We start from the raw sequence: 13,411 nt of genomic DNA, 5'->3' as shown, positions 1-13,411 counted from the left end.
TAATAAGCATCATAGTATTCACCATAAATATATAAACTAGACAAATAAATTTTCAACACTTAATTACTTACTTGTGTATATATATGTATATATTCACTTTTTATTTATTTATTTATTTTGGATGGAATCTTTGAAATATAGGGTTATGGTGAGGTCGGAGAATTTATAGTGTTATGGTCGATGTTATTTATTTTTTGGTATTTGCAATAACATTTTGTCAAAGAAATAATAGTACAAAAATATTTTTGCAACTTGCAATTTTTTTTGTCGAAAAAACTTTTTTATTTACACCTTGCAAAAAGTCTTTTTTTTTTTAAATCACAATAACAATAAAAATAATAAATATTTTTTGCTTAATGCAAGAAGCCGAAAAATCATTTGGTCCCAAAAAAATAAAAAATCTTTTTTTTTTTAATTAAAAGTCTCAAATTTCATATTTTTGTGAGTCCCACACGTAGCTAATTATGTATTATCTAAAATTGAAGTTACATTGAATCAGTGATCCTTCAAGTTAATAATTACTTATATTCATCTCTAAAGTTGCACTCTGCGACCTAGAGTCGACCTTCAAGCAATTTCCATCAACAAGCATCATCAGAAAGCTGATGTGGACTCATTTCTGATACGTTGGCAAAATAACAGCTAGCTGATATGGAGGACGAAACTTTTCTATGGCAATTTAGTCCCTGAACCAATTTTAAAAATCTTAAGCCCCAATTAAATTTGCTTCAGACCTTCTCTTCTTAGCTGTTCTTCACTAGGAGAAAGAATGCTGATGATGATGAAGTCTTTCTCTATCAATGGTATCCAGTTTGATGGGATGATGCCTAGGTAACTAACTAACTAGGTTTCAATTTCAATTTCAATTCCAATTCCATTTTTCGATTCATCAATTCTTCGATCTGATTTCTATAACTACCAGTGACACTTCTTTTAGAGTGGCGCACGATGCATTCAATATTTTCTTCAGCAAAACAAGATCTAGCAAGCACATTCCTCATGCTGTCTTCGTTGATCTGAAGCCAACCGTCATCGACGGGTTAGAGCCGACACCTACCGCCAGCTCTTTCACCCAGAGCAGCTTATCTCCAGCAAGGAGGACACCGCAAACAACTTCACCAAGGGACACTACACCGTCAACAAGGAGATCATCAACTTCTGCTTTGATCACGTTTGCAAGCCCGGGCCCGCCAACAACTGCACCAGCCTTCAGCCTTCCTCGTTTTCAACACCGGTAGCGGTACTGGCTCAAACCTCGGTTCCCTCTTCCTTGAGCACCTCTCCGTCGATTACGGCAAGAAGTCCAAGCTTGGGCTTCACCATCTATCCTTTCCTCCTTTCTAATTTCTGGTTTCAGGTTGGTTTGGACGGTTGTTGTAGAGCCATACAACAATGTTCTTTTCAGTCATTATCTCTTCGAACACATTGATGTCGCTGTACTTTTTGGACAATGAAGCTATCTATGATATTTGCAGGAGGACCCTTGATATCTCAGAGCAACGCTATTAAAGAATAATAAAGAGAAAAAAAGATCTCTGTTTGTGTTTTGGGAGGAAGAGAAAATGTTGAATTAGGGAAGGGTTAATTTACTTACACAAATGAAATGACATCGTCTGGTACAATTTAGGTGCCAAACCAAATACTACGTCATTTAGGCTTGCCAGCGTGTCAAAAATTTGTCTACATTAGCTTTTCATTGGCGTTTAATTGACGAAAATTGCTTGAAGGACGACTTTGAGTCCTGGAATACAACTTTGAGGATGAATATGAATAACTATTAACTTAAGAGAACACTATGAGGCTCGAGTATAATTTTAGGGACCACTTTGAGACTTAACTCAAAATAGTGATGATTAATATTTTTGGCACCTAAAACTTTTGATAGGTAAATATAAATAAAATTTTATACGAAAAGATATAAAGTTGAATTTTAAATATATTTTAAAAATAGTTTTACATGTACATTTAATTATATAATATCATGTTAACAAAAATTAGATCAATTATAAAATTTATTATTGACATTATTTATAAAAGTAACAGTCTCCCTAACAAAAGACTTTAGAATTTAGCAAATGGCAGTTTGGTTGGCACGCTACTAGTAGTAGTGTAGTAGCAAAAAGTGATTTTGTCCCCATGAAATCAGTGTCGCTCCATGCGTGTGTGCCTTTTTTCTTCTCTCACTGGCCCCTTTTAGATCCCACCCTTCCTTCCATTTCATTTGCACTTCACTTTTCCGCTACACCCAATTATAAAACAAAAATAAACCAAATAATAATAAAATAATAAGGCCAGCTCAATTATTTAGGCAGCAACAAGTCACTGAGTGAGAGAGAGACTTGTGGATTTGTATCGAATCTAGATTCAGATTCGTTTATTAGTAATTAAACACTTGATCATCCAGCTTGTGACATGAGGCCAAGGATTTATCTGTTGGGTGATTCAATCACCGAGGAATCATTCTCTGAAGGTGGATGGGGTGCCTCTCTTGCCAACCATTTCTGCCGCATGGTATTCATCTTTCATCTTCTTCTTCTTCTTCTTCTTAGCTTATCAAAGTTTGAATCTTCCTATTAATGGGTTGACCATTCATGATATATACATTTAAAAGCTTAGCTTTTTGTAGGTTTTTTCACATGAAGGGTAAGATGACTTGCATGTAAAGTTTGAAGCTTTTGAGAATGGGGTTGTCCATGATGGTGATGTTTTGTTTTGTATTCTTCAGGTAGATGTGGTGCTGAGAGGGTATAGCGGCTACAACACTAGGTGGGCGTTGAAGGTGTTGGAGAAGGTTTTCCCTGAAGCCCCACCATCACAAGGAGATGGTGATGCACCGGTTGCTGCTGTCACTGTTTTCTTTGGTGCTAACGATGCTACCCTTCCAGATAGGTGTTCTGGTTTTCAGCACGTGCCTCTCAATGAATACAAGCACAACCTTCACTCCATTGTCTCCTTCTTCAAGGTAGGCATGCCTTGTGTGTGTTTATGACTTTGTTTTTTGCAACAAACTTCCAAATGAATAAGCAAAAGTTAGGCGGTGTTGAAACCCAGAAGAAAAAAAGGGGGAAAAAATAGAAAATAGAAAAAGAGGACACTGTGTTTTGAGTGACAGAAAAGGCTTTTAGTAGTTTTGAGTTTTGACCCACTGATTTTGATGCATGCTTTGGAGCCAACACTACTCCAATGCATATACAGCAAAAAGGATTAATCATTTGTCACTTGTGGGGTTTGAGTGTTAATGATGGCTGTTTCTTAGTCTGGTTAGTCAAAGATGGGTTGTGGGGGACCCTTTTAAAAATTGTTGATGACTGTGGCTTGTAGGGTCAAACAACAAACACATGCAGTGGCTGTCGCTGTTTCTATTTCCCACTTGTCCACGACAGACTTGCAAAAATACACACAAAATCTATTTACACATTTAATTTGGTGCACTTATACACCTTGTTAAATTCAAAGTTTGAAAAAGGGGTTAAGTGAGTTATGAGTGGGATTGACAATTTAATTTAATAAAATCTAAATAGATAGGCATTGCTTTCTATGGTAGTGGAGTTTGTAAAGGTTCTTACTTTTAAGGAGTTTTCGATAATCATTTTTGGTCTAGAGTGTAGGAGGCTATCAGGGATTGTTGTTTTCACAGTGCCCATGCATATATGTTGCTTGATGAACCTTGTGCTAAGACCTTTATTCGAGTTAACTTGTCTACATTATGTGGATGTGGTTTCCTAGCTGTTTCCACGTTGGATTAAAACCATTTGTCACTTTCTTTATGATCCCTTGTCAGTTCTCTTAATTCCACAATGGCAATTTTCTTTTCTTTTTTATCTTTGAAAAATGGCAACTGAGAAAAAGGAATTTTTTACCAAGGAAAAATAAGGGACATGGAGAAAAGGGACCAAAGATTTCAATACTTGCTTGTTGCCTTTCTGGGAGTGAAGCAAGATAAGATTTTGGAAGAGACCAAAAGTCACTTTAGGTGTGGAAAGAGCGGTGGCTCCTTAAGGATTAAGACTTGTGCTAATGAATGCTGACGCTTATGTTGGGCTACTTTCATTTTATATAATTATGTTCGGGAATATGGATAATGGACTATATTTATGATATCATGAGACATGAATTTATCAGTAAAAATAATCTAACAAGCAATGAATTAGACAAAAGTAGATGCTAGTAGCGTTTTTCTTCCAACACCCTTTAAAAGGCTAAGGCTCAAAGTTGATTGTGACATATAAATTTTCTAAATAAGATGAAATGTTTATTTTTCCCAGCCCCTATTTTAGTTTGTGCTAGTTCATACTTATGAATAACATTTGATGCATCCATATTAACCTTCTTGTTTTTTGGACTATCTGGGATGTAACATATAGCATAACCAATATATCTATTATGTTTTCAGTGTTGGGTTCTGATTTTAAGAAAACCTTTTTGTAAGTCATTATTTGCTCTTGGCATGAAACCAATAATAAATTACAAGCTCAATCACCATCTGAGCACATCAAATTAACTTTGGAACTGCTTTCAATATAGGAACATGAAAGGACTACATGTAACATGAGCCTTATGATGGAGGAGATTCCATTTCATCTTGTGTTTTCTCTGAATTTGATTTTGCTTTCATTCTCACCGTTGCTTACTATCTAGATGTCGTGAAATCTTTCTTTGAATTTCAGAAGCTATGGCCAAAAGCAATTGTTCTACTCATAACGCCTCCTCCAATTGACGAAGTTGCACGTCTTCAGTATGGTTTTTTTTGGCCCCTCTTTCCTTCTATCCACCTATAGAATTTTGGAGATATTGACAGAGATTTAAAGTTGACGATTCGCAAAATATCTTTTGCAGATATCCATATACAGACAACCCACAGGGTCTTCCTGAGAGGACAAACGAAGCTGCTGGCGAGTATGCTAAAGCATGCACTGCTGTGGCTGCAGAATGTGGAGTCCCTGTGATTGATCTCTGGACCAAAATGCAGCAGTGCCCCGACTGGAAGAAAGAATATCTAAGGTATAGCCTTTGCCTATGAGGAATTTGATCCATGCCGCTCTCATTCTCGATGCACATTACCTGTGCTTCAAGCCCAAAGAGTGGTTTTATGTAGGGTGTTGTATTACATAATGTCAAACTCTCTATAGGAAAATGTATAGGGCTATAAGGTGAGCATGCTTATAAATTGTCCATACATCAAAACCAAATTATCTCTCAACTATTTTTTAGCAGAATTGGTCCTTGTCACTAATGTGCAATATTAAAATAGCGAAATAGCTATCATTTATTCCTTTTTAAGCATGCTAATGAATGTGATGATGCTATTGACTGAGTAGTCATCAGTCATTATAGCAATGTATAGAACCTTTAAACTTGTGCAGAATATAATTATTTGAAAGGTATGCTTTGGTCAAAGATGTAAATTGAAGACTACTGAAAATTTAATAAGCTCCATATATAGGAAGTGAAGAACAGAGAAAGTTTCATGTAAATATCACATTTTGGATCATAGCTACTTTAATATGCTTATGCTGCAAACACTGAGATTTTTTTGCCTGTGTTCTGTGATTTGCCTTGCCTGAGAAATAACCGGAGTTTGAAATGGATACATGATTTTGATAACTGACATGCAGCGACGGTTTGCATCTCACTAAAAAAGGGAATCAAGTTGTTTTCGACGAAGTGGTGGCGAAGCTGAGAGATGAAGGCGTGAGTGTTGAATCAATGACAGCTGAACTCCCTCTAATAGCTGATATCAATCCTAATGATCCTCTGAAGGCATTTCAGTAGTAATAGAATGATATGCCTTTTCTTTGGGGTTATTATTGTATGTTCACCATTGTTGAAAGCTTTGCTACTTCTGCTAGTTTATGTAAAATGATTTAAGCTTATGTGGAGAAGTGTTACAAGTTTTCCTTTGATAATGGATAGATACTTGCATTGCTCTTGAATTGTATTAAATTACAATTTTCTGTGTTAATGAGTTTGATTTGATACTGAAAACAAGGTTTCAAAAGATGGAGTATCATTACACTATTACAAAATAGGACCTCTATTTCAAAATAAGAATGATAGAACATTATTAGAATTTATTACTTTTTAGTCATCAGTTAATTATTAATATTTAAAAATATCAAATAAAATTATATTATTAAATCATTATATTAAAAAAATTGAATTAATGATTAAAAATAATAGTAAAAAATAATAAATTTTAATAACAGCAATGCTCACAAATTTAATTAAGCTCTTTTCATCGTCTCATAATCTTAAAATTTCAACATATGCTAATTCTTCTTAGATTTGTATTGACAATTTGATTAATAGTGATGTCTGATCAGTATTCTATATCGACTTTTTATTTTTAGCATTGTGATTTAAGTGGTGTTTTTAGTAATGTGAATATTTGATGTATTTTTTTTAGTGTGGATACCACAAATCTTGTGATTTAAGTGGTGTTTTTAGTAATGTAAATATTTGATGTATTTTTTTAATGTGAATACTACAAATTGATGTGGTTTATAATTTTTTTTCACAAAATTGACCCAACAATTTGCTTATCTCTTAAAGAAAATTTTTAGCCACATAAATTTAAAGTTCAGATTTCTCTGTTACTCCAAATCAGATTCTAAGTTTTGTTTCCAAAATAAAATTGAGCCTCTAATTTATGAATTCGAATTAAAAACAAAATTATCTCCATATCTATAAAAAAACACATTATTTTTCTATAATTAAGCATAACATTTTCATAACTTAAAAAATTAGCATATTATATCCGCCGACTGTCATATTAAATATTTCTCTTTTTTCCCCCCCAAACTGCCCTCGTAGAGTCGTAGTGATGATGGTGGCCTAATGGCCTTTGATTCTTAATTGGATCGTACCCTAATTTTTATAGAGTGTTACACACTTTAAATTTTTTTGTATACTGTAGGGGTGCACAAGATCCGGTCCGGCCCGAAGATTCAAACCGGACCCGATGATTTCGGGGCTAATTTGGCCCGGCTTGGTTATGGCCCAGTCAGATCCGAAGTTTCAATAGATGGCCCGGTTATTTATTAAATCGGGTTCGGGCTAAGTCTCGAGTCACCCGGCTTCGGCCCGTTGAACCCGTGTAGTTGTTTGTTACTTAATATTTTGTTGTTATTGGTTGGTATGACACTATAACTTATTATTATTGTGTTAATCTTGTGTTGGTTGTTAACTTTGTTTTAATTGTCTTTTGAACTTTGAATGTTTAATGTGTAATTGATATAATTATTATTACGAAACTTTAAATTATTATTATTAGATTCTAATTTTTTTTTTTACCAAAGATATGAAACTCGAACCCGCTGTTAGTGTTGCAAGTGTGAGGAGTGTTGAAATTAGTCCCACATCAAAGGACGAATACTCGTGGTGGTGGAGGAGCTAGAAAGAGGGGGAGTTGGTGCTTGATGTGGAGGCTCACACTTGAGGGGGAGATTGTTAGTGTTGCAAGTGTGAGGAGTGTTGAAGTTAGTCCCACATCAAAGAAAGTAAGGAAGAGTGAGGAGTTTATAAGATGAAAGACCCATTAACTTGACACCTTAAGGTTTTGAGTTGGATGTGGTGTCTTCTCATCTTATGTTCTCTCACTTGAATTCTCCCCGGTTGTTGAGAGCTCCCCACGGTTGGCTCAAATGTTGCATTGTTATGGAATAATTATATTTCAAAATTTAGAGGTTCAAAAGATGTAGAATCTAATTTTTGGTGATGTCGTCACGGTTGGCTCAAATGTTGCATTGTTATGGAATAATTATATTTCAAAATTTAGAGGTTCAAAAGATGTAGAATCTAATTTTTGGTGATGTCGTGATAAAGTTGATCAAGATCCGGGCTTCACCCGGTCTAGACCTGGCTTAAGTGTGGCCAGAAAGTAACACGATTTCATCGGGTCTATAATCGGGTAAGGGTCTCATAAATAGACCCGATCATTATTTAGGCTTCATCCGGCCCATGTGCACCCCTAGTATACTGGCATTAATTTGTGGAAGTAGGTTTATGTTATAGTTGGTTATTTTTTTTTTTAAAAAAGGATATTTTTTCCACTAGTGGTATTACCAATACAAATACCTGTTTTACATAACTATAAAAGCAAACTAAATAATTTTTTTTGTTTTTATTAATTATCTGCTGCTTTCTATGAAAAGCTTTCTGCCTTTTAGACGAGAGATGAAAGATACATAGATCAGAGATCCACCCACCTCAAAGAATCATCTTGGCCTATATAAAATTATAAATAGTAAATACACTTATCAAGTCATCCACATCGTTATTTAATATGTTTACAGATATATAGTTCACGATATAATGTCAAAAAGGAAATTATTAAAGCAAAAAATCAGTACGAAATAAAGCCTTCAAATAAAGAGTAGTGATGCATATAAGGCCAAAATATCATGCACATATATGCATGCACCTTAATTAATCCGTTCTTAATTATTTGGCTGAATTTTAAATTTGATATGCTAATGCAGTTTCCACTGAGTTTATAAATAGAAGCTTGATTAAAATAAATAAAAATTTCCCATTTGGAACAAAAAAGAAGCTTTGTTTTTTTCAGAAGTGATTTTTTAAATTATTATTGCGTGGCTGGGCATGATATGATAAAAGTTAGTTGATGATAAGTGATTAATTAAGTTATAAAATTAAATTTCTACGTAAAATTAAAGAGAGGATCAGATATATCCAAGTGCATGAGATGAGATGGTTGGCTGGTTACGCGTGCAATACATTACCTAAAGTTGGTCATCATTTTTTATTTTATTTTATTTTATTTTTTTCCTTTTTAAGAGTTTACTTTTTTTTTTTTTGTCATCTTGTATGTGGTCTTATATATTCGTACATACTAATCGTTTTTATTTGAAATCCCACCACTTAGTACAAATAAAGAATCCAACTTTTGAAAATTATATGTAAATAACAAGGTGTAAATTAATTAGAGAAGTGCTACATATACAAATCATTGTTTATAAGCTAAGTCATATAAGTTGGGCCAAATCACATGTGATTATTCAACGGTTTTCATAGTGTGTTTCGCGCTCCTCCTCCTCTTCCTTCTTCTTCTCCTCTTTCTTTGCGTTTCTCCTCCTTTTTCTTCGCGTGTTTTATTTTCATCGTTGTTTTCTTATTACTGTTATTGTTGCTACATTTTTTTCCTCTTTCTCTTTCTATTGATTTTACAACATTATGTATTTTTTTCTTCTTTGTTTAATTTTTTCTTCCAAGAAAAATTATAAAAAAACAAAATAAGAAGATGAGGAAGAAGAAGATAGTGATGATGATGAAAAAAAAAAAAAGAAGAAGCAGTAGAAGATGAGAAAGAGGAAGAGGAAGAGTTTTGAATTATGCAGAACTTATCAGAATAAAAATATACTCAAAAATTCTTAAAATACACCCAAATATCTTCATGTTACATTCAAATATCTTCGTGTTACACCTAAATTTACTGCAAATATAGAAAAATATATTTTTTAATGTAGAACTTTTACATTATATTCAATTCAAACCATCAACGATTAAATATTATTCACCTACAGAATCATAAACTATTAACGAAAAAATTAACTAGAAGAAATTCTAATGAAAAAAGAAAGAGGAAGAGGAGGAGGAGGAGGAAGTGGTGGTGTTGGTGACGACGATAACAAAATAGAAGAAGTAGAGGAGGAGGAGAAGGAAGAAAAAGAGGAAAAAAAAACGTGCAGTAAGAAGAAGAAGAACATGCAATGAAAAATATGCAATAATAGCTTAAAGCACGTGAATATAAATAACTTGTAAAGACTTGTATGAAAAAAAGCTTATACATAAAGACTTATTCAATTAATAATTCATATATATTCATTATGAAAAAGTAGACATTTAATGTTAATATATATATTTTTCACCCATATACTCATTTATTAATTGACAATAGCCATTAAGCATTAATGTTCAACACAACATTTAACCCCTGATACTTAATATAATTTACAACATTTAACCCCTGATACTTAATATAATTTACTCTCATTTCAATTAAAAAATCTGAGATATAAATCATTCCCATTCTCATTATTAGTTTTAAAAAATATATGAGAGAAAACAAAAATCAGTCTTATTACGATAGTAACTGGAGATTAGTGAACTAGGTTTGGGAGTTGTTGTCCAACTTGTGTGTATGATGGAACAATTATTTATTTGAATAGGTGTTATCTGTTCGCAACCTTTTTTTTTTAACAAAGATATGAGATTCGAATCCGCAACCTCTTAATTGAGTATGGAAAGAATATGCCATTTGAGCTATTGCTCATTGGTATACTTAATAACACTTTATTTATAAAAAAAGTGTGAATTACATCTCATAATCAACTGATACATTTTTATTATAATCTTTTTTTTTTACTTACACCAAATATCAATTTCAAATTTTGTGTGAAATTAAATCCAATTTTTTCTCTATACTTCGATCCTAATTATTACATCTATAACTATTTAATCTTCTCCAAATAAAAATTCCAAATCTTCAAAATACTAATCCTAAAAATATCTCCAAATTACCACAACACATTTTATAAAAAATCCAAATATCTTAATTAATTGATCAATTTCAATTTATTGAAAATAAAATATTCAAAAATTGTTAGTTTGTAATTTTTTATTGTTTTTCAAAATTTTTTGTTTGTATAATTATTGATCATTGAATCGGAGGATATATTTTCTATCATGATTGACGTTGATTAATGTCAAAACCAAAAATTTATGCAGATAAGAACACTAATCGCTTAGTCACTATCATCAGGTGCTAAATTATTAAACAACTATTTGACTTTGGAGTGATCAGTTGAAATGTATAATCCATAGCCAGAAGAAATTCAAACCACGACCCCATGCATAAGATGAGTTTCAAGTCACATACTATATATATATTCCACTATTAATTAATCAGGCACCGAGGTTCTCAGTGCTGAATCCACATTACTGTGCTTATGCTGCATGCTGATGATGATGATATATACACGTTTACCTTTCATTACACACAAGGAAATCCATTTGTGTCATCACCTTCACTAATCACTACTACTTCTAACTGAAAAATGTGCTGTCACACCGATTCTAATCGTTGTGTCTTTTCACATTGGATTATATACATGGTATAGTATAGTACTTTTCTAACAATTAAATATTTTCAAAGAATTTCGACCAATTTTTAGAAAAATATTCTCTATCGCATAATAAATATTTAGTAGGTATGTCGTTTTGTTTTATTAGCAAAGATAGTAAAATTATAAATTATTACTTGTAAAGTATTTAGAAGGAAAAAAAGTACTAAAGATATAAGCCTTTAAAACACAAACTAATTAATGTAAAAAAAACAAAAAAGGAAAATAAATAGTTGTGGTATCAGTGCTGGTAAAATTGTATAGATTATGCTACGTGTACACTAAAATTAGTCACCAAAATTAGCTATCAGTATAAAATACATATTAGAATATAAATACATATTGAAAATAAATTAAACTATACATATATTTATACACAAATATATTGGTGGCTGATTTTAGTGACTAATTTTAATATACTTTTTTAAAAATTATTTTAATTATTTTAAATTTTAGATTCTAAATTATAAATCTTTAATCCAAAATTCAAAATCATAAAAACTAATATCGGCTAACTAAATATTTGTTTCGTGTGCTTTAATTTTCTTTTGGCAAAATTTAGTGAATAAGAAATTTTATTTGAAAAAAAGAATGTTCCCTACTAATGGATTCGGGTGCATAACCATAATTATGGGTTCTAATGTACGAGATCCTGTAGCACTTACTAATAAGTATAGTCTCATCACACTCATCTAGAGATTACAAATTTGAGTCATCCTCCTAACTTTAAAAAAAAAAGATTATGAGAAATTTAGAAATTAGATTATTGTTGTGAGCTAGCTCAAACTCGCTATATATATATATATATATATATTTCGCATAAGAAAAATTTAGAGAGTCAGTAATTTTATTAAATTTTGACTAGTATGTAACCAGCAAAAAAAATAAATAATTTCACATTATTAGATAAAATCTTATACCATTAAATAAATCATTAATAGCTACTTAATGACTACAAATCACATCTTTCACGTAATTAAATGTTATTGCTGAGCGAAATGATGGTACATATAAAGTGGAAAGTTTGAAGTAAAATACATGAAAGTTTAAGAATGATGAGTGCTAATGATGATGGGGATCGGGTCCCCCAGGGCTCAATCGGAGGTTGTCATGATACTGTGACTGTCCAGCTTCTCCAATGATTACACGACGTCGTATCAGAGGCCGTGCCTCACACCGTACACTCATCATTAGAACCAACAACACACAACACAAATTGCAAACCACAATTATTCTCCTCATCAACACGCTCATCCTCATCGATCTATATCTATATATGTATCCAATGCAACGATATATATACATATATATGAAGCAGTCAGCACCGTATTTATAGCACGCAGCTAGTGCGGTTGAGTGTATCCGATGACACGATATATGATTGATTAGAATTGAAAGAATAATGTCTGGATCTGATGATGTGTCTGTGCCGCCCCAACAAGAATTCGCAAAACAAAAAGAAGCTAATAAGCCTCTCTCTCTCTCTCTCTCTATCTGATGTAATGATCGACCAATTGGACTTTGTGGTTGATGTGTAAATATCACTTTCCAGGCCCAACGGAATAAGATTGATTCAAACATTCTAATATGCAAACAGCTTAGCTTAATATATAAACATCAAATCGAGTACATTTCATTTTATTTTTATGTTACGTGTGCCTTGTTACAGGCACTTCTATAGTTCTATCCACTAGTAGTGTTATTTACCTCAATCTACATAGTGATTACTGATGACGCAAAGTGATTTGGTAGTTATCCTTTTTGCTCACCTAATCATCTGCACTGCCCAATTATCCTAAGATTTTTCGTAAATTATATATTATAAAAAAAATATTAAATATACATCAAAATCAGCCATCATATTTTTATACATATACATTAATGAGAAGTACTAAAAGTTAATAGATTTTGTAATTTATAATCATTAATTAATCATTATTAATATTTTTAATAATTTAAAATTACATCTAATTTTTTTACTGATTAAATACTGATCAAATTTTAATAAAATTGATTTTAATCAAATTTTAATAAAATTGATGCCTATACACCTTTTCTACATTAATAATCCAAATCAACTATACGTGCTGCGCCCAACCCATTCAACTACTGTTACTGCGGCCCAGCACCTCCACCCTTTAATAATCTCTTCTCTCATTCATTCGATAATTCAATATTTAAGTTTGGCTATTACGTTTGATTATAAATAGAGTTTGTAATATAATTTTAGAATGTGTTTGATTATACCATAAGGTTGATTTTTGATGTGG

General features: G+C 32.3%; 1 protein-coding gene and 1 pseudogene across 1 annotated transcript; both read left to right on the top strand.

Annotated features, from left to right (window-relative positions):
* On the top strand, positions 770–1,454 carry LOC107633719 (annotated as a pseudogene).
* LOC107631173 (GDSL esterase/lipase At5g45920) lies at positions 2,128–5,978 on the top strand. Its single transcript, XM_016334529.2, has 5 exons — positions 2,128–2,511; positions 2,726–2,962; positions 4,668–4,735; positions 4,837–5,001; positions 5,616–5,978. The coding sequence occupies exons 1-5, from the start codon at positions 2,413–2,415 to the stop codon at positions 5,770–5,772; spliced, it is 726 nt and encodes a 241-aa protein (XP_016190015.1). The 5' UTR covers positions 2,128–2,412; the 3' UTR covers positions 5,773–5,978.

This window comes from Arachis ipaensis, chromosome B03 (assembly GCF_000816755.2).
Source record: "Arachis ipaensis cultivar K30076 chromosome B03, Araip1.1, whole genome shotgun sequence".
NCBI lineage: Eukaryota > Viridiplantae > Streptophyta > Magnoliopsida > Fabales > Fabaceae > Arachis > Arachis ipaensis.
Note: the sequence above shows the minus strand (reverse complement) of the source record. Positions and strands in the feature narration are given on the sequence as shown.